The 25,779-nt window shown below is 36.2% G+C and overlaps 1 protein-coding gene across 1 annotated transcript in view; it reads right to left on the bottom strand.

The window, feature by feature from the left end:
- The window catches only part of LOC150102520 (uncharacterized), a 125,095-nt gene extending 99,738 nt beyond the window's left edge, over positions 1–25,357 (bottom strand). The window contains exons 1-2 of the mRNA XM_090398852.1: positions 25,329–25,357; positions 5,574–5,664 (exon numbers count right to left, since the gene is read on the bottom strand). Of these exons, the coding sequence (XP_090254978.1) occupies positions 5,574–5,585 (12 nt within the window). The 5' untranslated portion in view covers positions 5,586–5,664; positions 25,329–25,357. The remainder of the gene's footprint in view (positions 1–5,573; positions 5,665–25,328) is intronic.
- Positions 25,358–25,779: the final 422 nt, after the last annotated feature.

The following is a 25,779-nucleotide window of genomic DNA, read 5'->3' as shown; positions in this document are numbered from 1 at the left end:
GCAGAAATAATAAAGGATGATATTAGATCTGGAGCACAATGTCTGAGTACAGTTTGAGAGATGCCATTAGGGCCAGAAGACTTTTCAGTGTCCAAATTGTTTAGTGCTTATGTGATGTCTTTTTTTTTTGCAAAAAAAAAAAAAAAAAAGGCTATGATACTCAGTATCTGGTAAGGTGATTTGCCTTGGTTATCAATGCAGAATGCAGGAGTTGAAGGAAAACAGTTGATGCTAAGAGGTCAGCTTTATCAATGGTGCCATCTGAATGTAAGAGAGAGAGAGAGAGAGAGGTGGAAGTGCAGATGAAAAGATGCATCTGATGGTCTCTGCAAGGAACCAGATAGCACATCTTCCATTTGGATAGGAGGAAAGTTTTATGATATTGGCCTTTATTATGTCAGATTTGAATTTGGTGATGGTTGTTTTGCATCTATAGAATGAATGCACAAGGAATGATGTAGAGTTTGTGGACCCACGGCCTGTGTTTGATGGACAGAAAGATTTCTGCAATGCTGATGGACTGCAGTTAAATGGATTCAGAATTAGGTATCTAGAGAGAGCTTTGTTTGCTGAGAATTGGAAGCACAAAGTCAGGAAAAGTAAAGAAATTAGGGAAAATACAGGCAAGTGTGTGTGAAAGCATCCATGAAGTGAACAAGTGTGTGAATGAAAAAAAAAAAAGTGGAATCTAGTCTCTCAGGCAACAACATTAAATGGGGTAGTCAGTTGAGGATGTAAGGATGATTGGGTGCCTATGGATGTTACAGTTTCTATATACTAATGCTAGAAGCATCAGGAATAAGAGGGAAGAGTTTTTTTGGGGTTAAGGATGTTAAGTTAAGTTAAGGATGATTGGGTGCCTATGGATGTTACAGTTTCTCTATACTAATGCTAGAAGCATCAGGAATAAGAGGGAAGAGTTTTTAGCACTGATTAGCACCACCTTGCCAAAAGTAATAGGCACTAGTGAGACTCGACTACAGCAGATGATGTAGTTACATGGAGAGAATGTAATGGATTTGTATTTTCAGGGAGGATGCAGTAGACACAACAGGGGATGACAAATGAACTGCAGTAACAAGAATAGGAGTCAGTCAGGCAGATGGCAGTTCTTTTGAGTCAGTCTGGTAAGACTGAGGCCAATAGGACAAGATATAAAATTGGTTGTTGCTATAGGCCAGAAGATACCAGGGATGATGTGGGAGACATGCATCAGCAGATTAGCACAATGAGTGCAAGTCGAGTAATTATTATGGGAGACTTCAATTTTGGAGACATATTGTTTATTTTTTAACGGTATATATTAGAACACAGAAACTAAGTAAATAATTAATTTATTAACTTATTGCTGATATTTCGCTGGTGTTATAACCAGCATCTTCAGAGCACAAAAACACAGTTTGTCACAATATGCGAGACTATAACAACATGGTGTAATCAACAGACTAGTTAAACAAAATTGTAGCAGCAACACAAAGACTAGAGTCCTGATTTTTGGTGCCCTCTATCTGAAAAGAAAAAAAAAAAAAAAAAAAAAACTGTAGCTATCACATAAGACTAGAGTCCTAAAAAAAAAAAAAACCACTAGTTTTTTCTTAAGATGACTGTCTCCCAGATCTTAGGCAAGTTAATACAGCCATATTTGTTGAGATTTGGAGTGTGTTTCAGGGCTTCTGTCGCCTCTAAGAACAATCTCTCCGACTTGTAAGAGCTTCTGTGTAGTACTTTTGTGTTTTTCCAGTTGATCCTGTGTGCAGGGGTATCGAGAGCATGGTCTGCTAGGCCCGACTTGCCATAGTGATAATTCCGGACGTATCTTTTGTGTTCGCTGATGCGGATGTTCAGAGTTCTTCCTGTTTGACCGTAGTAGTCTTGATTACATGAGCAGGGCACTTGGTAGACTCCTGGATGTGATAAAGGGGGAATGCTGTCCTTGGGTGAGCAGATAAGGATTGCTAATTTGCTACATGGTCTGAATGTAGTGCGTAGTTTATGTTTATTAAGAATTCTTGAAATCTTATCAGATGTGCCTTTAATGTATGGGATGGTGACTGTTTCGTTATAGTTCTCTGTGGTGGATGGTGGGAGAGGTTTCTTAGGAGCATTTAGTATTTTGTTTATCTTATGTGGATTATAGCCATTGGCCAAGGAGGTGTGGTGTAAGTGAGCCAGTTCAGCAGCAAGAGTATTGTCATTGGAACAGATTGCTCTCGCTCTATGGGTTAGCGATTTTAAAATGCCATATTGTTGAGAAGGATGATGGTGTGATTGTTTGTATAAGTATCTCCCTGTATGTGTGTGGGTTTTCTAAAAACTGAAAATGATAAGGAACCATCTGGCAGACATGTGATAAGTGTATCCAGGAAGGGTAGACAGTTATTAGCTTCTAATATGTACCGTTAAAAAATAAACAACATGTTCGATGAACACATAAGTCTGTCCACACGTTTTGGAGACATAAATTGGAAGGATGAAACATCATGTGGCAGGAAGGAAATGGAATTTATACACTTACTGAGAGATAATTGTGATGAAGGGGACTCTGGGTATGAGAGTGTGTTTGATCTGGTTATAGAATCAGAAGACCTGTCCATAACTAAAGTGGCTACATTGCCTCCAATTGGGGAAAGTGATCATCTGGTCTTACCTTGGGAAGTAGCAAAACGTGTGGAAATTCCAGTAAAAAAGAATACATGTGGACGTACAAGACAAGTGATTATGATACACATGGTAAGCAGCTTGAAGCAGTACCATGGCATAAAGATCTGGAAGGTAAGGATGTTTTCACAATGCATGCAAGATAATCAAAGGGTATCTGGAAGAAGCAATATCACATTGTATACCCAAGGTCAGTAGGGTAAATAACTTTAGTTTAATCCTTTATCCAAGTGTAAGCAAGCAAAGTTTGTGCCTGAAGTATCTTCAGGACTACGGCAACTCGTGGTTGCCTCAGTCCTGATCTAAGCTCTCATCACTTGTCTTAGTATCTCCCATAAGGCAAGTGATGAGTGCTTAGTCCACGTTTACCACGAGTTGCCTCAATCCTGAAGATACTTCAGGGGCAAACTTTGTTTGCTTACACTTGGATAAAAGGATTAAACTAAATTTATTATAGTCTAACCAAGTGGGAAAAAACTTCCAATGTCAGTAGGGTAAATTGGGTAGGTGTTAGACAGATGAGTAGTATCATTAAGCATTAGCTGTAAAAATAAATAAATAAATAGATAAATAAAATGTAGTGGAGAGTATATAAGGTGAAAGGTGACCAGCTAACTCATGAACAGTACAAAAATCAGGCAAGAAAAGTGACCAGCATGGTAAGGAAGACAAAATCAGATTATGAGAAGAAATTAGCCAAGCAGGCCAAAGGAAATCGCAAAGGTTTTTTCATTGTGGCAAATAGGAGGAAGAATGGCTATGAAAAGATAATTTTAATGGGTACTGATGGTAAAGAGGATTTAGATAATTAGATTTACCTCTTCATCACCTCTTACAGGCACATGGAATTATTGAGCTACTGAGTGGCCATTTTGTGAGGGGGTATATCATCCAAATGAAGATATTGTTAGGCAGAGGTAGTACTGATGTGAACACGGAGATTGAATCGTATGTACTCAGGATACTGCAGAATATGAATGCAAATACAGTTGTAAGATTGGATGGGATATCAGCTTGCATTTTAAGATAATGTATAAGGGGAAACTGGTGATGCCTTTGACTATGCTGATTAATTTAAGTCAGCACAAGAAGAGTCCCAAGAGAGTGGAAGAAGGGCAAAATAATTCCTTTGCATAAAAGATGATCTAAATCTGTGGTAACAAATTATAGATCAATCAGTATCTCAAAGAATGATGGTAACATACTGGAAAAGTTGATCAAAAATAGAACTCAAGAATGAGTGTATAAGAATGTATAATAAGAATGTGTATAATAAAATACTCTATGAGGGGCATCAAAGCTTTGTGAAGGGTAGGTCATGCCTTAGTAATCTAAACTTTTTATAATAGAGTGACAGCTGACTTGGATAAAGGAAATGGTTACACGATGATACTGCTGGATTTTACAAAGGTGTTTGTAAAATCCAGCATAGCAGAGTTCCATGTGATACCACATGGAACTCTGCTATGCAAACTGCAACAAATGGGGATGAATATAAAATTGTCATTATGGATAAAAGGGTGGCTGGCAGACAGATACCAAAAAGTAGTATATAGAGGAGCAGAATCCAGAAGAAGGCAGGTGACTAGTGGTGTTCTACTGGGTCTGTGCTTGGACCATTGCTGTTTAATTTCTACATAAATGACATAGGAAATATTTTGAAGGGAGATATTCAGTTATGTGCTGATGATGCTAAGTTGGGTAGAGTAATAGTTAATCAAGGTGATGTAAAGAGCTTGCAGAATGATTTAGATAGGCCAACAGTATAGGCAAAACATAATGCATGTTAATTTAATATGGAAAAGTCTCAAGTTATGCATTTTGGAATACAAAGATTACAAGCTGTGTACTGCATTGAGGGAACTGTACTCCATGAAATTGATGAAACCAAGGATTTAAGGGTAGTAGTAGTAGAAGATAGAGAGTTGAAGTTTAGAGGGCATATTGCTAAAGTAGCCAGGATAGCTCACAGGATTACTGTGAGCTATCCTGGCTCACAGTTATTGAACAAGCAGAGATAAGGGAGTTATCATTCCTCTTTATGAAGCCTTGATACAAACTCATCTGGATTATTGTTCTCAGTTCTGGTCACTTGAGTTTCTTGGGGATAGGGAAGTGGCAGAGTGAATCAAGAGTTGAGTTATCAAGATGGTAAGTGCTTTGTGGAATGCTCCCTATGAGGACAGATTGAAGGATATGAGGACAGGATTGCAAAAGTTGGTTGATAGGTGAAAAAAGAGGGGATGTGATAGAAACATTTAAGTAACTTAAATGTGATAGAAACATTTAAGTATTGGAATTTAAGTTGCATGAAATTTATAACACATTTTTTTGTGTAATATAATTTATTAGTATGGTGGCAATAAATTTATATCCACATTTGGCTGTAGTCATGAAAATTTTTTTCATATATAGGTAAAAATGTAGTTCATCCTTATCTTTTGAACACCAATGTGAGTGTTCCCTTTTGCTGCAAAACACATTTTGCTATTTCCTTCAGTGCTCCTGTGTACCTGTTATAGAAGAATGTAAAAAAAGCAGCACAAGCAAGAGAGAACTCTGGAGCACAGGGTTTTAAGAAATGGATTGATACTGAAGGACTAAAAAACTTTGATGGTATCAAAAATGGTTAAGATTTTCCATCTGAGCAATGTGGCTGATAGATAAAAAAATTGGCTTCAAAATCTCGACTTCATCTGTAAGGTCAAAATGTATCTGTTAATTTTTTTCCATATAAATACAACAAAAGATGAGTTTTCAATGATAAGTTCTAATCACATAAATTCAAAATCTGAGCATCTCATGAAATTCTGGTTGAAAATTTGATAGGCTGGCCTGAACAGTGCAATTTACAATCAAAATAATATCAAAATATTTATTTAACACATTTATTAGTTGTTAAAAACTAATCTGACCTGTGATTCCATGTTCTGTTCAAGTAATACTCAGCTGGAACTATAAACGGATATTCACTTTATTCATGCTGCTTTCATGAATGGATGACTGCTTCAGTAAGAATATTAAGAAACAAATTCAGAAACAGTATAGAAAAAATTTCTAGTCCTAATAAGCAAATATGTTTATTAATGTATTCAATATATTGTACATTTATTGCATATGATTCAGGATTTCATCTCAATGGAATCCAGACCCATTATGAGAAGAGAAATCCATACTAGCCATTATTAACAGAATGTCTACCACACTTCATAAATTTGTTCACTGATAAAACACTCACAACAACCGCTGACAACCTATTCCACTCATTCTTATGAATGAACAGACTGGATTGCCATTAAAATCTCTTCTGCATCTATTCTATAAAATATCTTTAGTAACTTAAATAAGCTATTGTCATAACTCACAGAACTCTGGACTGGTCTCAAAGGAAGCATTCCACACCCACACACAATCTTAGTCATCTAACTCTGGATCCTCTCCACCTCTTCCAGAGTCCAGATGCAGATAAAGAAGTACAAAGAAACCTCGTTCAAGACCTGGGATACAGCGAGTCTACAGTTTGGACTATATTAAATAAAAGCAAAGAATACAAAGAACAAGGAAAAGTTGTTACTGCTTCTTTAAGCATGCAGATCACCCGAAATAGAAGCCATTTAATGATCGAGATGGAGCGTTTTCTATCACTCTGGATTGAGGATTATTATAAAAAGAATACCTCTTAGTATACAGGGAATATTCAGGCAAAAGCTCTTAATATTTTTACCTCATTCAAAGAGACCAAATTTCAAGAGGAATATGAAAGCTTTATTGTGAGTTTAAGATGGTTTGACCATTTTAAAAATCAAGCTGGACTGCATAACGTAAGAATAACTGGGAAATCTGCTAGTGCTGATAAAGATTCTGCTGCTAAGTTTGTTGAAGAATTGCAAGGATAATTCAGGAGGGTGATTATGAAGATCGGCAAATTGGTCTCTTTTGGAAGCGTATGCTATCAAAAGCTTTCCTAGCTAAAACTGAAGCATCTCAATCAGGATACTAAAGATCATCATACGCTTTTATTATGAGGCAATGCAGAAAGTGACTTTAAACCCAAGCCTATCGTTTATTGTGCACAAAATCCAAGATCTAATATTATTGAGGAAATCAGCACAATTGGAAAAGAACTTGGATTTTGTAATGAACTGGATAATAAAGATGGGAGAAAGTTGCTAAATTCCCATTCAGAACATTTAAGCGAGAATGATCTCCTTCAACTAGAAGAACAGCGTGCATATGAAGAAGAAGATAAGGAGTGCAAACAAGAAGAGAACGTTACGACTAAGAAGCTAACTGCAAAAGAACTTGAGCTAGTTTTCAATGACATTGAGTATGCTAATGAAATTTGATTTTTATTAACTTTGAAGATTTTATCCTCTAATGTAGCTTATACTGTAATTTTTTTCCCAAATTTATGCTAATCAATGGATGAATTATAATTATTCCTATTGTTTATTGTATTTGCTTAACACAATTTCACTTAGTCCACATTAATTGATGGATTAATTAATTGCATTAAGCGAGGTTTTCCTGTATAACAACTTCCTATCCCTGTTGTTAGTGTTTTTCAACATTCATTAATTCACCATTTCCAAATTAAATATGGAAATAAACAACAGAATTAGCAAAGCTGGTATGGTATGGTAGGAAGTCAATGAATAAATTTATATATTAAATGAGAGAGAAATTAATCAAAACACTAAACTAGCTTTATAACAATATATGAGAATACTGAGAAAGATTAGGGGAGTGAACAGGTATCATATTTACAAATGAGGATACTAGGAAAGAACTTAACATTGTTAGCATTCTGGAATGTGTTATCAGAGCCATTCTCGGGTGGTATGGTCATTTAAACATCATGGGAGAGGAAGGATTAGCAAAACCAGAGAAAAGATACAGAGGAAGACCAAGACCTAGGTAAAACAATACAGCAAAAAGTGCCTTAGAAAAAAAAAATATAAGATCTGATAATATTGGGGTCTTGAGAGATAACAGAGTAATTTGGAGGAAAATCCTCAATTGGAAGGTGCATTAGTATCCCATAATGCAAAGCACACCACATTTCGTACATGTATATTGTTATACATTATCAGAAGAGTCATTACCATTTCACATTTGTCTGCTTACGATTGGATCAGATATGCTTATTGAAAGATTTCTTGCTTGGTGGCAAAAGTAAATTATACTTGAAAAAAATCTTTCAACAACTATCTCTGACCCAGAGTATTTTAATAATAAGGTAAGGTGATATGCCTTTTTGCTACTTGTATATGAAAAATATATGAAATCTGTATTAATTTAACCATGGTATCTTGAATGCGCCTCCTGCTGATGAGACTTCAATAAAGGTTGAAACCAGTCTGATTTTGCATTATGGGATATTAAGGCAACTGTTGTGTAGCCAGCTTCTATATAAGTAGCCTGGTCATGAAGATACTTTATGCAAAAATGTTCTTTGCTTATATTTGGATAAAGAATTAAACAAGAATATAATTTCTTGTCAAGTATAATTTCCTTTGTACAAGTATAATTAAAAAGTAAGTATATTTTACTTTTTACAGTTATTTACATTGAGTTATTCAGTCAGCCAACCAGGCTAAGTAAATAGCTACTTCTACTTTCTAACCAATAGGTTGGGCACAAATCTTGCTACAGGCATAATATCTCTGAATACCTTTAGATGGTAGTCAACAAAGATGATACAGCGATGCACAAAGGCACCTTACTAAGGAAGTGAAGTGGTTTGAGAAAGCTTCATACCTGATCTCTAAAGCAGAGTTTTCAGTTATGTAACCTTTAGCCAACCATGATACTAATGCATGATCAGTTCACAAACTTTCACAGATGAGATTAAAAAAAGAAAAAACTTAATTCCTCATATGCCTCCCATTCCTTTCTCATTCAAGGTCTGAGTCTGGATAATAATCAGAGGGACTGAGAAAGTATGGTTGTAGGGTGAATCCCTATGGAATGTGAACTGCAAAGAGTCATTCGTCTGTTTCACCACTTTTTTTTTTATCCCCTCTCAAAATATAGTTGTCTTTTCACTAAATTCTATGAATATGAAACCCAGTCAGCATATGATTACAATCGTGCATCAGAGTCACATGAAACCACCTAAATAATAGCACAGTATGCATTGGACTTTACTGATCTTTCCCAGTAAATTCAGAACTACTTGAGAATGATGGAGAGCAATATATTGTTGTTATTATCCGAATACTCACATGAAGTCAAGAATCATTGTGGGAGGTCCCTTTATCATACACACAGCTCATCATACTGCTCTTTAAATATATTCAAATTCTCTGCAGACATCACACTCTCAGGTAATGCAGCATTCCAATTATTCAGCTCTCTATGCAAAAAACTTGCTTCTCAGTGTCTTGCTCACATCTTCCTTATACAGCTTCCATGGATGACCTCTTGTTCTCTCCCCCCCCCCATCTTTCCACTATTTTATGAAAAACCTCTTTAACATTAATCCCATAACAACCCCTTACCAACTTGTCTCTATCATACCACCTCTTTTTTTGCAAACTGAATCATCTCAACTTTTCTTCATAGTTAACATTCCAGAGACCAGAAAACTAGAGATGTCATAGGGTTGCAGAGAGGGAAAAGTGAGAGATGATTCTTTTGGCTAGTACATATGATACATTGGGTGAAAAGTGTGGTGTACAAGAAGATTGAGGTGAAATCATCTACCTACAACATGTACAAGTAGCATAGTGGTGAAAAAGATTTCATATGCATACTTACTTTTGTTTGCACATGTTTGAGTAAAGGATTAAAACAAGAATGTAATTGTCGATTATAGTATACTTTGTAACCAAGATTTGGGGGGGGGGAGTATTGGTAATTCTCAGCTGTGATTAGCACATCCCTCCATTTGAATCAACTATTATATCATCCTAGCTCCATTTTCAGTATTGTATGCTTTGTTTTAAATTCATCCATTTAATGCCCACCTTCTTCAAAGTCCTGATCTTTGGAATATATTCAGACACTGCTACTATTACTTATTTCTTGACTAGTTAGTTTCTTGAACAGGCAGCACTGATGTTGTTTCTACCTAATTCCTCATTTCAAGTTTGTGCTCTGTGCTCCAGGCTTATTTTCTGAGCTTTCATAATCCTTTACCTTGCGGGTCTGCATATATCCTTTCCTCACAGAAGTCCTCAGTACATCACCCAAATGACTGCCTCATGATCTTTCAACAACACTGGGTAGCAGATTTGATGTCTTTCACAATAACATTTTCCGAAATGCTATTGTGAAATAAATGCAAGACTCTCTAACCATGTATACATCTGTTACATATGTCCTTCCTAAAGTGAAGCTAAAAGTGTGTGTGTGGGAGGGGGAGGTGATACTTTGGGAAGAGATGCTGTGTACTATACTGATGAGGCCAGGGACTTGGGGGTGATTGTAAATATGGAATTGAAGTTTAGAGAGCATTACAAAGGTAACCAAAATGTACATTAGATTATGTGGTAGTTGAAGAACACACTAACAAACATCAATAGAAAGGTTATTGTTCCCCTATATAAGGCCAAATAATAAGGACACCTTGATTCCGTGGGGATGAAGAAGTGGTGGCGTTAAAGACCCCTGCTCTAGAATTTCCACATCACAATGAAAACTAGGTGACCAAATCTAAGCACAAAAGGCCATATGTGGTCTGACCAATGCCTTATATAGAAGCACAACCATCTCCTTATCCCTACATGTCAATGTAATAATAAGCAGGTGGACTTCTTATCATAACAGAATATGATGTGCAGTCTTTATTCGGAGGCAAGTGACAATGATTGTGTGTGTGTGTGTGGGAGGGGGGTTCTATGGAATAATCCTATGAGGGCAGAGTGACGGTCTGTGAAATTCAAAAACTAGCCAATATGCAAAAAAAAAGAGGAGATATGATTATTATATTTGGTAACCTCCATGCTAGTCAACAGACTCACTGAGAGACTCACTCAACCAGCACCGGCTATCATAATGAGCTCTGAAATTATTCTACCTGGACTCACAACGCACTCAGGTAATGCATTCCACTCACTAACAACTCTTCATGTAAAAAATTTACTCCTCACACCCTTCTTCACCACATCTTTATACAACTTCCAGGGATGACCTCTCGCTCTTCCCATCTTAACATCCACTCTTTTTATAATTTCTTCTATATTAATCTGACAAAATCCCTTGACTAACTTGAAGGTCTCTATCATATCTCCTATTTTCCTTCTGTCCATCAATCTCTGTAATCCACATTCTCTCAAACGCTCTTCATAATCAACATTCCAGAATCCTGTTATTACTTTGGTTATTCGTCTTTGGACTCTCTAGTACAGGGGTCTTCAACCTTTCAGACAGTGCAAGCCGCATTAAAAATTTCAATGAAGCCCACGGGCCACTAAGCTATACTGTGGTATTTAGAATTGTAAGATGCTTAGTGTATAGCTTATAGTTTGTATTGTATAGTACACATTGTATAGCTTAGTGGCCTGCAGGCTTCATTGAAATTATTTTTTATTTAATCACATTTTAATGTTAAGTAGTTATTTTTTCAAAATGGCTGGCAGACCATGTGTTGAAGACCCCTGCTCTAGAATTTCCATATCACAATGAAAACTAGGTGACCAAATCTAAGCACAAAAGGCCATATGTGGTCTGACCAATGCCTTATATAGAAGCACAACCATCTCCTTATCCCTACATGTCAATGTAATAATAAGGAGGTGAACTTCTTATCATAACAGAATATGATGTGCAGTCTTTACAACACATGTGATGTGCCACCAGAACCTCAGTCCACAGTCTACAAGCACTCCAAGATATCGCATCTCATCCACTTCCTGAAGTAAGCTCCACCAATACAGTACTAAGGCTTATATCTCTGTATCCCAAAGTGCAACACTTTCATTTATTAATATTAAAACTGAAACCCCACTTATATGTCCAAGTTAAAAGTCTATTCAAATCTTCCTGTACAGAATTTACATCAGCACCACTCCTGATAACTCTACCTAACTTTGTACCATCGACAAACATTTGAAGATCCCCAGTCAATCCACATGAAATATCACTAAAAAATAAGTTAAACAATAGGGGCCCAAGAATGGAACACTGAGGCATGTCACTGGTCACCTTCCTTTTCTGAGCCTTGGCTCCATCATACACTAATTGATGGTATTGTTCAGAGCCAATCTCTGATCCATCTAACAAATATACTATCTATTCCTATCCTCTACAGCTTGCACACCAACTTATCATGTGGTAATCTATCAAATGCTTTTGCAAATTCAAAGAAAATCACTGTATATTATTCTCCCTTATCCAACACATTTGTAACCTTATCATAAAACATAAGCAGATTGCTAAAACAAGACCTGCCCTTCACAAACCCATGCTGACCATCATAAGGATTGATAGAGAATCTTATAGCGATATCAACCCAATCCTGTATTCTATTTCTAACCAATTTTTCCAACACTTTCATGATAACTGCAGATATACAGACTGGTTTATAATTGGAAACTTCTGTTCTCCAACCATGCTTGTGGAGAGGTATTATTTTGCTATCTTTCCACTCCTTAGGAACCTTCCCCATTGCAAGACTTTCATTAAATAACCAGGACAAAAACATCGCTAACTCTTTTGCACATTCTTTAAAAATATGTGGTGATATGTCATCCATTCTCACAGCCTTATTAACATCTAATCCAAGCAACACCTCATACACTTCTGATTCTTTCACCTTTAATTCTCCTAATTCTTGCCTCTCTTCTACATATTGCACAGTATCATTAACACCCTTGCAATATACACTGATGAAGTGTTCATTAAATAATTACACTATATCATTGAAAGTTTATTTTTCACTTGGTTAGACTATAATAAATTTAGTTTAATCCTTTATCCAAGTGTGAGCAAACAAAGTTTGTGCCTGAAAGTATCTTCAGGACTGGGGTAAAGCAGTACAACACCAGGGCAACTCCTTGCAAAGGTGGAGCAAGCTACCAACACTCCTTTCTCAGTATCTCCCATAATGCAAAACACATCTCCTTGCGGATATGTCTAATGTTATGCATTAAGGGAAGGGCCACTACCCAGACTAGTTTCGACCTTTATTGAGGTCTCTTCAGTGGGAGCCAGGCCCAAGTGGAGATACCAGGCAGAAGCATTAACAAGTCATCTCTACCTGGTATCTCCACCTGGGCCTGGCTCCCACTGAAGAGACCTCAATAAAGGTTGAAACTAGTCTGGGTAGTGGCCCTTCCCTTAATGCATAACATTAGACATATCCGCAAGGAGATGTGTTTTGCATTATGGGAGATACTGAGATAGGAGTGTTGGTAGCTTGCTCCACCTTTGCAAGGAGTTGCCCTGGTGTTGTACCACCTTACCCCAGTCCTGAAGATACTTTCAGGGGCAAACTTTGTTTGCTCACACTTGGATAAAGGATTAAACTAAATTTATTAATTACACTATATCATTTGCTATGGTTACTCTGCTACCATAACTATCCACCAGCATCAACCTGCAATAATTATTTTTCCTCTTGCTTGCCACACAGCAAGCAAGAGGAAACTCTTGGACTAACTTTGACCTGATTGGCCAATCTCCTCTCATATTCTACTTTCTTTTTTTAACTATGAAATATCCACTTTTCTGGCTTGCACTTTATGTTCTTCATGTATCTGTTCACTACAAGCTGTCTTGTACTTCGTCCATAACAACTTCTTTTGTAACACTGCCTTGATTTCATCATTCATCCATCTCACTCCTACTCTATTTATTCGCTTACTCTTGGTATGCAGTTATGTGTTGCTTGTGTTAGATACTGCCTTATCATTTCCCACAAACTGTCAACTCTTCAATAACTAGTATTGATACTAGTTTATTGCAGAGCTTCTGATAACCACCCACCTTATAGTTCCACATATATAGATCTTCTTGATAACTTTTTTTCCTGTTTGACTACCTTCCAAACCAATACCTCATAATCACGTTTACCAACAAGTGGTATCGTTGATACATCATTCACAACCACATCCTGTGACGATATCACCAAATCTAACACTGATAAACCTTGTTTTGCTTCCATCACATGCTGTTTTAGATAGTTATCCTGAGAAACTCCACAATTTACTCTCCTTGTTACTATACACTTTTTTTTCTTTCCAATCCACATTCCATTCCTATAATTAAAATCTCCCATTAGGATCATCTTCCTTTTACTTGCACAACTATTATTATTATTACATAACACTTCCAGGGAGTCCAAAGACTCATCGAGGGAGGCACGTACTCTACAGCTCTCCATCTCCACCACTCAATCCACCAACTATAGCAAACCGCAACTACTATCATCATCTACACCAACGCCATCTACTGCCCACCACCACTAGTATTTTCACAGACAATCACAAACATCCATGCCCAAGGGAGGATTCAAACCTGCAGCCTTTTGGCTGGAGACCAGATACAGTTACCACTCAGCCAACCAGAACTAATTTGTCTAAACATTTTACATTCAATACTCTTCACATTCCCTGGCCTATAACAGCATCCTATTAAATATACTATTCTATTGATCTCAACTTCACACCAAACAGCTTCAAAATCTTCACACATTAAGCACACCTCTTATAATTGAGTCCCCCATACAATACTATCTCTTTTCTCCCAGTCTTCCCAGTCTCTCACACTATGCTTTTCCCATTCACTCTTTCTACATGCTCCATCCTTCCTTACCATTTGCCAATAATTTCTCAAGTCGCTCGAGTTCACAATTTGCCCTGTGGAGTCTATGTAAGCATGCAATTCCTTTCTGCACTAGCATATGATCATCCACATTACTTTCAACCACTTCCTTTAAACTCTCATTCATATTTTGTGCACTATATATATTATCCTTCAACTCCTGCAAAATCTTCTTCAGATCCTTTTCCACATTCTTTGTCTTGCTATCCAAGTTGTTTATATCCACCACTACTACTAATTCTGATGTCCGTTCTTTCCTCCTGTGCAAAGCATCTGATATTTGCTTTATTGTACCACATGTGAAATCCTATGCACTTCATTTTGTACCACACCTTTAATGATTGAGTCACCATATAAAGCAACCCAATCATCTTCAGACACTTGCTTCTTAGCCTCCTTGTCATTTACATCAGTTATGCTCTTCTTTCAACTTTCAATTTCCTCCTCCATACTAAAATGTCACTTATAATGCAGTTACATGAAACAACTTCCAGATAAAATATGCTTATTAGACCAGTCTGCAGACATGATATACGGTGCTTTTGTTGGAAAAGGTGAGTTTAAATTTTGTTATGCAAGAAGCCTTTACTACATAATATATCCAGGGGGATTCCAGGAGAAAGGAGGTTATTCCCCCAATACATTTATTTACCATGTATGACCACCCCATACTACACTTACATGGTAAATAAATGTATTGGGGGAATAACCTCCTTTCTCCTGGAAAGAAGTTTTTCCAAGCTTAAACTGATTAAAAATTATTTGCGAACAGCAAATAATTTTTAAATATATATATTTTTTTATGATTAATCGCGTGTGTGTGTGTGTGTGTTCGTTCTCTGGCTAGGTTGTCTCTCTTGCAAGAGCAAAAAACAAGGTAACTAACCTTCAATTGATGGAATTCAAATGCACATTTGCAAAAACAATACCCTTTCAACAAAAGAGCATCATTTTTATTGAATGAGTTGCAGAGGCTGTTGTATAAGGGCTTTCCAACTTTTCAAGTGAAGATGAATTAAATGGTCTCATATAGAGGTAGGTAACCAAATTTTTGGTTGCAAAACAGTAAAATGGCAATTAACAGACAATTAATAGAACAATCAATTAAGACAAAATTTATTTAATTTAATGGAGGTGAATACCTCCATATTAAAGTTAGAAGAAAGAAAAGACAAATGCACCTTTCTCCCCCATCCCTTTGAGGGTCTGGTTGAGTTCTCCTGATGAGGCATTAAGAATATATATATTTTTATGACTGTAGATCCATGTGGTCATGAGGCCAGTTTGTCTGTTCTGAGGAACAAAAAACCCGAGTTTCCAGGTGGGGGAAACCCTCTACTTCCATGTATCCACAAAATTAATTTAATTTAAATTAATTTAATATATCCACAAAATTAACCTCCATATATCCATAAAATACCTCCATATATCCACAAAATTAATTGAATGGAGGTAATTACCTCCATATTAAAGTTAAAAGAAAGAAAAGTACAATGCACTCTTCGAATGAAAAAGACCTAGGCAGGGTTAGATCATGATTAGATCATGCCCTGAGGCAAACAATTAAATATTGCCCCTGATGGATTAAAAGACAAAAATATAAGAAAATCTCCATTTGCTGTTTTGTTTTTATTACAAGAGAAACATTAATACAAAATGATTACATAATAATATTAATTAAATGTTTGCTCTATGGAGATATTGCACAATAAAACTGTTTATAAGCTCTTCTAAATTCAAATGATAAGCCCAGGGTTGCTGGACATGTCTGCCTCTATCAATATACAAATTAACAATATAAATATACAAGTAAAAATACTTGTATATTTACAAATTATAACTATACAAGTTTTTATAATTTTATCAAATTATAGAAACTTGATAATTTTTAACAATCAAGTTAAAAATTATTTGCGAACAGCAAATAATTTTTAACTGATTAAAAATTATTTGCTGTTCGCAAATAATTTTTAATCAGTTTAAGCTTGGAAAAACTTCTTTCCGCAGCGCCCTTATTAAACCACGTCATAAGGCAGGCTGCCTCTATGCTACCCTCTGTCAACAGTACTGGACCTAGGCTTGATTCTCATCATGATGACAGGTCATGATGATTAATCGCGTGTGTGTGTGTGTGTGTGTTCGTTCTCTGGCTAGGTTGTCTCTCTTGCAAGAGCAAAAAACAAGGTAACTAACCTTCAATTGATGGAATTCAAATGCACATTTGCAAAAACAATACCCTTTCAACAAAAGAGCATCATTTTTATTGAATGAGTTGCAGAGGCTGTTGTATAAGGGCTTTCCAACTTTTCAAGTGAAGATGAATTAAATGGTCTCATATAGAGGTAGGTAACCAAATTTTTGGTTGCAAAACAGTAAAATGGCAATTAACAGACAATTAATAGAACAATCAATTAAGACAAAATTTATTTAATTTAATGGAGGTGAATACCTCCATATTAAAGTTAGAAGAAAGAAAAGACAAATGCACCTTTCTCCCCCATCCCTTTGAGGGTCTGGTTGAGTTCTCCTGATGAGGCATTAAGAATATATATATTTTTATGACTGTAGATCCATGTGGTCATGAGGCCAGTTTGTCTGTTCTGAGGAACAAAAAACCCGAGTTTCCAGGTGGGGGAAACCCTCTACTTCCATGTATCCACAAAATTAATTTAATTTAAATTAATTTAATATATCCACAAAATTAACCTCCATATATCCATAAAATACCTCCATATATCCACAAAATTAATTGAATGGAGGTAATTACCTCCATATTAAAGTTAAAAGAAAGAAAAGTACAATGCACTCTTCGAATGAAAAAGACCTAGGCAGGGTTAGATCATGATTAGATCATGCCCTGAGGCAAACAATTAAATATTGCCCCTGATGGATTAAAAGACAAAAATATAAGAAAATCTCCATTTGCTGTTTTGTTTTTATTACAAGAGAAACATTAATACAAAATGATTACATAATAATATTAATTAAATGTTTGCTCTATGGAGATATTGCACAATAAAACTGTTTATAAGCTCTTCTAAATTCAAATGATAAGCCCAGGGTTGCTGGACATGTCTGCCTCTATCAATATACAAATTAACAATATAAATATACAAGTAAAAATACTTGTATATTTACAAATTATAACTATACAAGTTTTTATAATTTTATCAAATTATAGAAACTTGATAATTTTTAACAATCAAGTTAAAAATTATTTGCGAACAGCAAATAATTTTTAACTGATTAAAAATTATTTGCTGTTCGCAAATAATTTTTAATCAGTTTAAGCTTGGAAAAACTTCTTTCCGCAGCGCCCTTATTAAACCACGTCATAAGGCAGGCTGCCTCTATGCTACCCTCTGTCAACAGTACTGGACCTAGGCTTGATTCTCATCATGATGACAGGAATCCTTATATGAGCTTTTCAAGTGATGGTGAGTTAGCCAGTCTCATATGGAAGTAGAAGAATTTCACCTCATAAAATTACTCAGGATTTTCATTACTATCAGTGGGCAGCAGATGGTAGATAGTGACACAGAGTGTAGATGGAAGATTATTAAGTAGTGTAGCCAGTTGGGTCTGACACATAACAGTAATAATAATATTCATATGGGATCTCCCCTTTCTCCCCCATCTCTTGGGGGTCCGGTTAAGCCTGAGGGGTTACGTATATATATATTTTTGTGATTGTAGATCTGTGTGTGTAGATCCCTCATGTCATAGATGGGAACTGAACCCAGGTCTTTCTGACAAAAGGGCTTCATCTATACCAACTGAGCTATGGAGGCTCTATACAACAACAACAATAATAATAATAATGAGTTTAATGAAGGGAGGTCATGTCTGAGAAATTTGCTTATATTTTACAATAATGTTATGGCTGAGTTGGATAGAAGAAATAGATATACTATGATACTATTGGACTTTGCTAAGGTATTTGACAGAATACCACACAAAAAGCTTTTGCATAAATTAGAGAATATCAGCTTGAATAAATGGGTGGTCAGTGGACAGGTTTAACCTATATATTAATGATACAGGAAAGAGCCTGACAGGAGATCTTCAATTGTTTGCTGATAATGCAAAGACAGGCAGGGTAATTAGAAATTCTATTGATTATTATTATTATTATTCAGGCCTCCATGGGGTCAAAAGACTCATTGTGGGAGGTCCTTCCTAAGAAACACAAAGTCTATCAAGACTCATCGAGGGGATGTCGTCCCCCCCCCAAGAAACACAAAGTCTGTCATACCAGTCCTTGAACTCACTGACCGTTCTTGCTCTCACCACTCCATCAGGCAATGCATTCCATGGTCCAACCACCCCTCCATGCAAAGAAACCACTCCTCACCCTCTTGCTCACAGTTTCCTTTCGTAACTTCAAAGGATGGCCTCTTGTCATCACTCCTTCCCGCTGTTCAACCAAGCAAAAGAACTCCCCAGTGTCAGCCCTGTAACCACCTCTCAACAAGCAAACAGCACCTGGTATTCCCAGGTGGTCACCCTCATAAGTACTAACCAGGCTCAGCATTTACAGGGTAATTTGAATAAGCTGAAAGTGGGGGCATATGATAATGGCCATCAATTCAATGTTAGTAAGTGTATAGTTATGCACTTTGGCATGATTAGATATCCAATGGTATGTTAAATTGGTGGGATTATACTTAAATTAACTGATGAGGCTAGAGATCTTGGATTTATGGTGAGGAATTTGAAGTTCAACAAACTCTGCAAATACAATCTACATGACAACTGCAATGTTTACACAAACATTGACATGTCAAGATATGAAAGTCATTTTGCATCTTTACAAGGCATTTATAGGACTACTGTGCACATGAATTACAGTGTGCAGATTTGGGATAAAGAAACTGTGAAAAGGGTGCAAAGAAGAGTAACATAGATGATATCAGATTTACGGAATGTAGATTACAAGGGTAGATTGGGAGTATGTGGGTTGAAGACACGGGAAGGGATGATATGATAGAGGTATAAACTTTTGAGAGAGTATTATAGACTATTAATTGATAAAAACTCTTCATTATATGGAAGGCAGAGAGAGAGGACAAGGGGGCATCCATCCATGGAAGTTAAGTTTGTGTGCAATTAAGAAAGGGATGATGCTAGATTTTTCTGTCACAGAACCACGAGTGAATGGAATAGTTTATTGAATTAGTGAATGAGTTTAAAACCAGGTATCACAGCAGAGGTGGATGATGTCTGGCCTTCTTCAATGAGTCCTTGACTCCCTGGAGGGCTAATAATAATAATAATAATAATATCAGGGTTGCTGGACATTAAGTATGGTAGCGGTGTGCAGTGGCATCTTGCTGTCAACAAGTTCTGGAAACTTTATGGAAGTATCATGTAATTATTATTATTAGACCTCAGGAAGTCAGATTCATCGAAGGAGGCTATACATCACCCACACCAGCTGTCATACCTTCCCTTAAACTTATTCACACTAGATACACTCACTACTTCAATAGACAAACTGTTCCACTCACTCACTATATTGTGATAAAAATCTAGCTCTCACCCCTTTCTTAACCACACACAAACTTCCAAAAATGTCCCTTTGTCCTCTTCCAACTTTCCATATAATGAAAAATTTTACCCATTGATATCCTATGACTCTCTCACAGAAGTTCATAAAATTCTGTCATGTCCTCCCTCTTTCTACTATCTACCAGTGTCTGCAGGCCACATATTCTCAATCTCTCATCGTAATGCTCTATATTCCTGAAATCTTTTTAGTCTTTGTAGTCTTTTTTTTTTTTTAGTCCTTTGGAACCCAGGAGACCAAGTCTATTCACAGCAGTCCAGGTGTGGTCATATAGAGCCAAAATGACCTCCATATTCTTACATGTTAGTATCCATTTCAACATTGCAATTATCTCCCAAGTTGTATTTGCAGTTTTAGCTATGTGACCCTTGAACTTCAACTCCCTATCCACTATAACTCCAACAAACTCTAGCCTCATCAGTTACTACAAACATAATCCCACCATTGCAGTGTGCCACTGGGTATCTCATCATGCCAAGGTGCATAACTTTACACTAACTAACATTGAATTGATAGCCATTGTTTTCCCCGTTCTTTCAACCTATTCAAATAACCCTGTAAATGCTGTATATTAGTAGCATCGCTGATTGCCTTACCTATCTTTGCATCATCAACAAACAACTGAAGATCTGCCAGGCCCTTTCCAATATAATTAATATATATATATATATATATATATTTTTTTTATTTTTTTTTAAATAACGAAACCTGTGGTGCGTTCATAATTAGAAGAAACACACGTATAAACCACAGTGAAAATTATTTAATTGTAAATATTTCATCCTAAGTATCTTGGGACATCAGTACAGTATTTAAACAAAAATTAGGAATAACATACAGTTAGGGCACATGATTACAATAGAATCTCATGAAAACGTGCATAACGTGCTAAAGTAGTACAAAAAAAAAAAAAAAAAAAAAAAAGCGTTAATTATTTAACACAGTTTTGTATGATAATTTCCCATACTTTAGGAATAGTAAGAACGTCGTTGCGGTTTAGGTTTGGTCTGTGTAGTAGGGCTTCAGAACTTTCTTTGTATAAACGTTCATGTTTAAATAAAGATCTATGTAAAAGTTTAGCCTTTTCCCAATGGATCCTATGGTTTGGATTTTCAATTCCGTGTTGAGAGAGGCCAGATTTCTGTGGTTTAAGAAGACGAATGTGGTCTTGATGTTCCGAGATGCGTTTCTGAACAGACCTACCTGTCTGTCCAAAGTAAGATAATTTGCATGAGCATGGAATCTCATAATCTAAGAATCTCATAAGTAGTGGCAAAATACAATTTTGCCACTACTTACAAACCTATCAACCAAATTTACAACTTATTACCTTCTCCTAAGGACAAATTCTCACCCTTGATGTTACCTGGTGTTTATGAGATTCCATGCTCATGCAAATTATCTTACTTTGGACAGACAGGTAGGTCTGTTCAGAAACACATCTCGGAACATCAAGACCACATTCGTCTTCTTAAACCACAGAAATCTGGCCTCTCTCAACACGGAATTGAAAATCCAAACCATAGGATCCATTGGGAAAAGGCTAAACTTTTACATAGATCTTTATTTAAACATGAATGTTTATACAAAGAAAGTTCTGAAGCCCTACTACACAGACCAAACTTAAACCACAACGACGTTCTTACTATTCCTAAAGTAGGAAATTATCGTGCATAACGTGCTAAAATAGTACAAAATAAATAATAAAAAAAAAACGTTAATTATTTAACACAGTTTTGTATGATAATGATGAGAAGGTAATATTTAAACAAAAATTAGGAATAACATACAGTTAGGGCGCATGATTATTCCTAATTTTTGTTTAAATACTGTACTGATGATGTCCTAAGATACTTAGGATGAAATATTTACAATTAAATAATTTTCACTGTGGTTTATACGTGTGTTTCTTCTAATTATAATTAATATATAGATTAAACAACAGTGGTCCAAAGGCTGATTCCTGGGGGCACACCAGCCACCTTAAATCTGGCATACTGATACTTCCTCATGTACAACTTTTTGATACCTGTTCATCAGCAACCCACTTACGTAAACCAACAGTTTACATTCCATTCCCATATTCTCCAGTTTAAGTAACATCCTTTCATGTGGTGTGGTATCCTATCAAATGCTTTAGTAAAATCCAACAGTATCATTGTGTCTGAATTCCCTTTATTCAACTTAGCAGTAACATTATTACAAAATATGAGTAAATAGCTCGGATGTGCTCTTCTTTAATAAACAACCCATGCTATCCCAGGCAAAGTATTGCTTGTTTGTTAACCCATTTCTGTATGCAAGTTCATGCCATCTCTAAAATCTTCACAGTCACTCCAAAGATACCGATGGATCAATAGTTAGGTCTTTGCATCACCTGATGTGCAATGGGATTATCGTACATTCTTTCCACTGCTGTGGGATCTTTCCTGAGCCCAAATCACACAAACATGTTAAGGGTCTAGCCAGTTTGATTGGACATTCCTTTAGCATATATGCTCACATCCTGTCTATCCCTACTGCTGAATTCCTAACTATGTTATGCAACATCTTAAAACCTCCTTCTCATGCACCTCTCTTTATCCAATGTAGTGTTAGCACTGTGCATTATGTTACATACACCAAGTTGATAGATCTTAGAGAAGTGAGAACTTATTATTTTGAACTATCACATCTGCTTCTGATACAAGGATGCTGTCGTCTGCATTCAGTGAAGTTGTTCTTCCACATTCATTCTTTCTTTCACTTGCAGCTTTTTTTTTTTTTTTTGTACTTCAGCTTAGTTGTACATAGAAAACTTGTAACTTTCTGGCTTGCAATTTATTTCATAACTACTCTTATTCTTATGCTCACAATATTCCTTCCGCATAATCTTCTGCTTACAGATCTCTAGCTTAATAAGATTGCACATCCATTTCACTCCTATCCTATTTGTTCTTTGAACTCAGAGGCACAATTCCAATACTACACTATTTAAGCATCTTTTCAATGCTTCCCATGAACTACTAATATTCTTCCTATTCAGTAATTGACACCATGGAACCAAAGATTAGTATTCTCCTGAGTTGGTCATAATTTTGAGCTTTGTGCAACCAATCCTAGTTTCACCATCAGTACAGATGACTACTTCAAATTAGAGATACCAAGAAATTAAATACTTGATTTAATCCTTTATCCAAGTGTAAGCAAACAAAGTTTGTGCCTGAAGTATTTTCAGGACTGAGGAATTTCGTGTTAAAGGTGGTATGATTTCACATCACTTGCTTTGGTATCCCATAATGCAAAGCACATCTCCTTGCAGACATGTATAATGCTATGCATTATGGGAAGGGTTACTACCCAGACTGGTTTCAACCTTTATTGAGGTCTCTTCAGTGGTGTGACACCTTTTGGCAACTGGTATAGGAAAATATGACTTCTGTATTATTTCAACCTTGGTATCACCTCTGGGTCTGGCTCCCACTGAAGAGACCTCAATAAAGGTTGAAACCAGTCTGGGTAGTGACCCTTCCCATAATGCATAGCATTATACATGTCTGCAAGGAGATGTGCTTTGCATTATGGGATACTAAGGCAAGAGATGTGAAGTCATACCACCTTTACCACAAGTTGCCCAGTCCTGAAAATAGTTCAGGCACAAACTTTGTTTGCTTACATTTGGATAAAGGATTAAACCAAGTATATAATTTCTTGGTATCTCTAATTTATAGTATAACCAAGTGAAAAAACTTCCAACAAGCTGACTACTTCCCAGGTCAGTACGGCATGATCATTATCACCAAATGATGGCAAAACAGTCACATCGTTAAATGAGATTCCTCCTGATACTATGATCAACCCTAATACTCTTTATCCTCAAGTTGTTTCTTTTGTATGCTGTTTGAGAAAGCTGTCTTGCAGCAGCTCAATAAATTCTCCTTCATTCTTATCATGAGTTTCTCCTGCTACCCAATCAATCATATAATTTAAGTCACTCATAATAATGATATTTAGTGCCCATCAGGGTGATGAATTTCTTCATTCGCAGCAGTTGAACTGCCAGGACTTTAGCAACCCCCACCGCATATTTCATACTATTAGCCTCCACTTCATGTCAGATAACCTCAAACTTAGTCCTACAAGGGACATTATTACCAGGGATTTTATGAGTTTCTATCCTGACCAGACTCAAATCACCTAATATTATTGGTGGTAATCCACTTCTTCTCCTATAACTTCTGTCATTTCTAAAAATAATAGACCCTTTACAATCGATTCCAGTTACGACATTCAACTCTGAGAGCTGGGTTTCACTAATGTCAACAATTTTACTCCACAACATCTTCACCGAAGCATCAAACGGCCATTTTGTTTTTAATGCTGTGGCATTTCTTTATAGACACATGACGTTATCACCTCGCTTTGTCTATACTTACATCTGCAATCTGCTTTGCTCTGTTGGGAAACTCTCTCTTTTCTGTTATGTAATAAATAACACTTTACCATGTATATACACTTCCAATTACACGCTTCAGTACAACTATCTTTCATTAGCAGTGATAACGTTTTATTCACCAAAATCTTCCTCAAATCTAGAGCTATCCGTATTATATAAAATTGTAATTTAAATATGAAATCAGATAAATTATTATTATTAAATAATTTCATTCAAATTGGGAATTTTTTTCCTAATTAAAACACAAAGGCTAGCCTTTATAGAATAAACAAATAAAACAATAATTTAAGATAAGATAAATCCGGGTTGTTTTATTTACTTAATTAAATCCAAAGACAAAAGACAACGAATGCAGAAATCAGTAGTTATTTAATAATTTGATCATTTCTGATCTGCTCTGATTATTATCTACTTCGTCTCTGATCGAGTTTAACACAGAAAATATTTTGTTTTTATAATTTCGAATAGTCAATGTATGACAACATTTGACACGGACACAAACTTCCAACAATTACCAAATGAAGTTTCATCAAAGCCTGAAACCATGGGGACCATCTAGTACTCCCTAAATTAAGCATAATATCGTTCCTTATTTAATTTCTTCGGTTATTTGTATTGTTATATATATATAAAAAGATAAGCCGAAATTCGAAATGTTTTTTGTCTTGTTTTTTGCAATGTATATTGTTTGATATGTATTTAGTAAATTCTGCCATAGGCGGAGCTTAGGCTCGTCTCTATGCCAGTCCTAAGCCCGGGTAAAGGAGGAAGGTAGAGCGATGGGCTAATCACCCACACTCGTAAAAATGTGCTGACTACAGAGATCATGAGTGAAGCAACAAATCTTTTGGTGCAGAGTGCTACGACCCGTGCTCCCCCTGACAGATGACTACTTACAGGACTTTGGAGAGGAGTCAACACCATCGAAGAACGAAACAAACTAGGATAGTCGAGCTATGGGTGAGCAAGAGAAGCAGCACTGGACCGATCGCGCTCTAAACTCGTGGCCTCATGCAACTCAAGGTGTAAATAACAATAAACAAGCATGTATTTAGCATATATTTTTCATATGTGAGTAATCCCCAAATATATATTTTTTTAAAAAGGAATTATTCAAAAAAAAAGGGAAGATCAAATCTCAGCCTATACTAGTTTTTTTATTAATGTATTTTGGAAACATTTATTATTATTACTAGTATTATTATTATTATTATTATTATTATTATAAGATCAGACCGCCATGCCATGCCATGCCATGGAATCAAAGCCTCATTATAGGAAGTCCGATTCACAAACACACCTGATCATCCTTCCTTCCTCATTTATGCTTACACACAGACCAACACTT

The sequence above is a fragment of the Typopeltis vanoorti genome, chromosome 10 (genome assembly GCF_054136105.1).
Source record: "Typopeltis vanoorti isolate ZY-2024b chromosome 10, IOZ_Tvanoo_1.0, whole genome shotgun sequence".
Lineage (NCBI taxonomy): Eukaryota > Metazoa > Arthropoda > Arachnida > Uropygi > Thelyphonidae > Typopeltis > Typopeltis vanoorti.
Note: the sequence above shows the minus strand (reverse complement) of the source record. Positions and strands in the feature narration are given on the sequence as shown.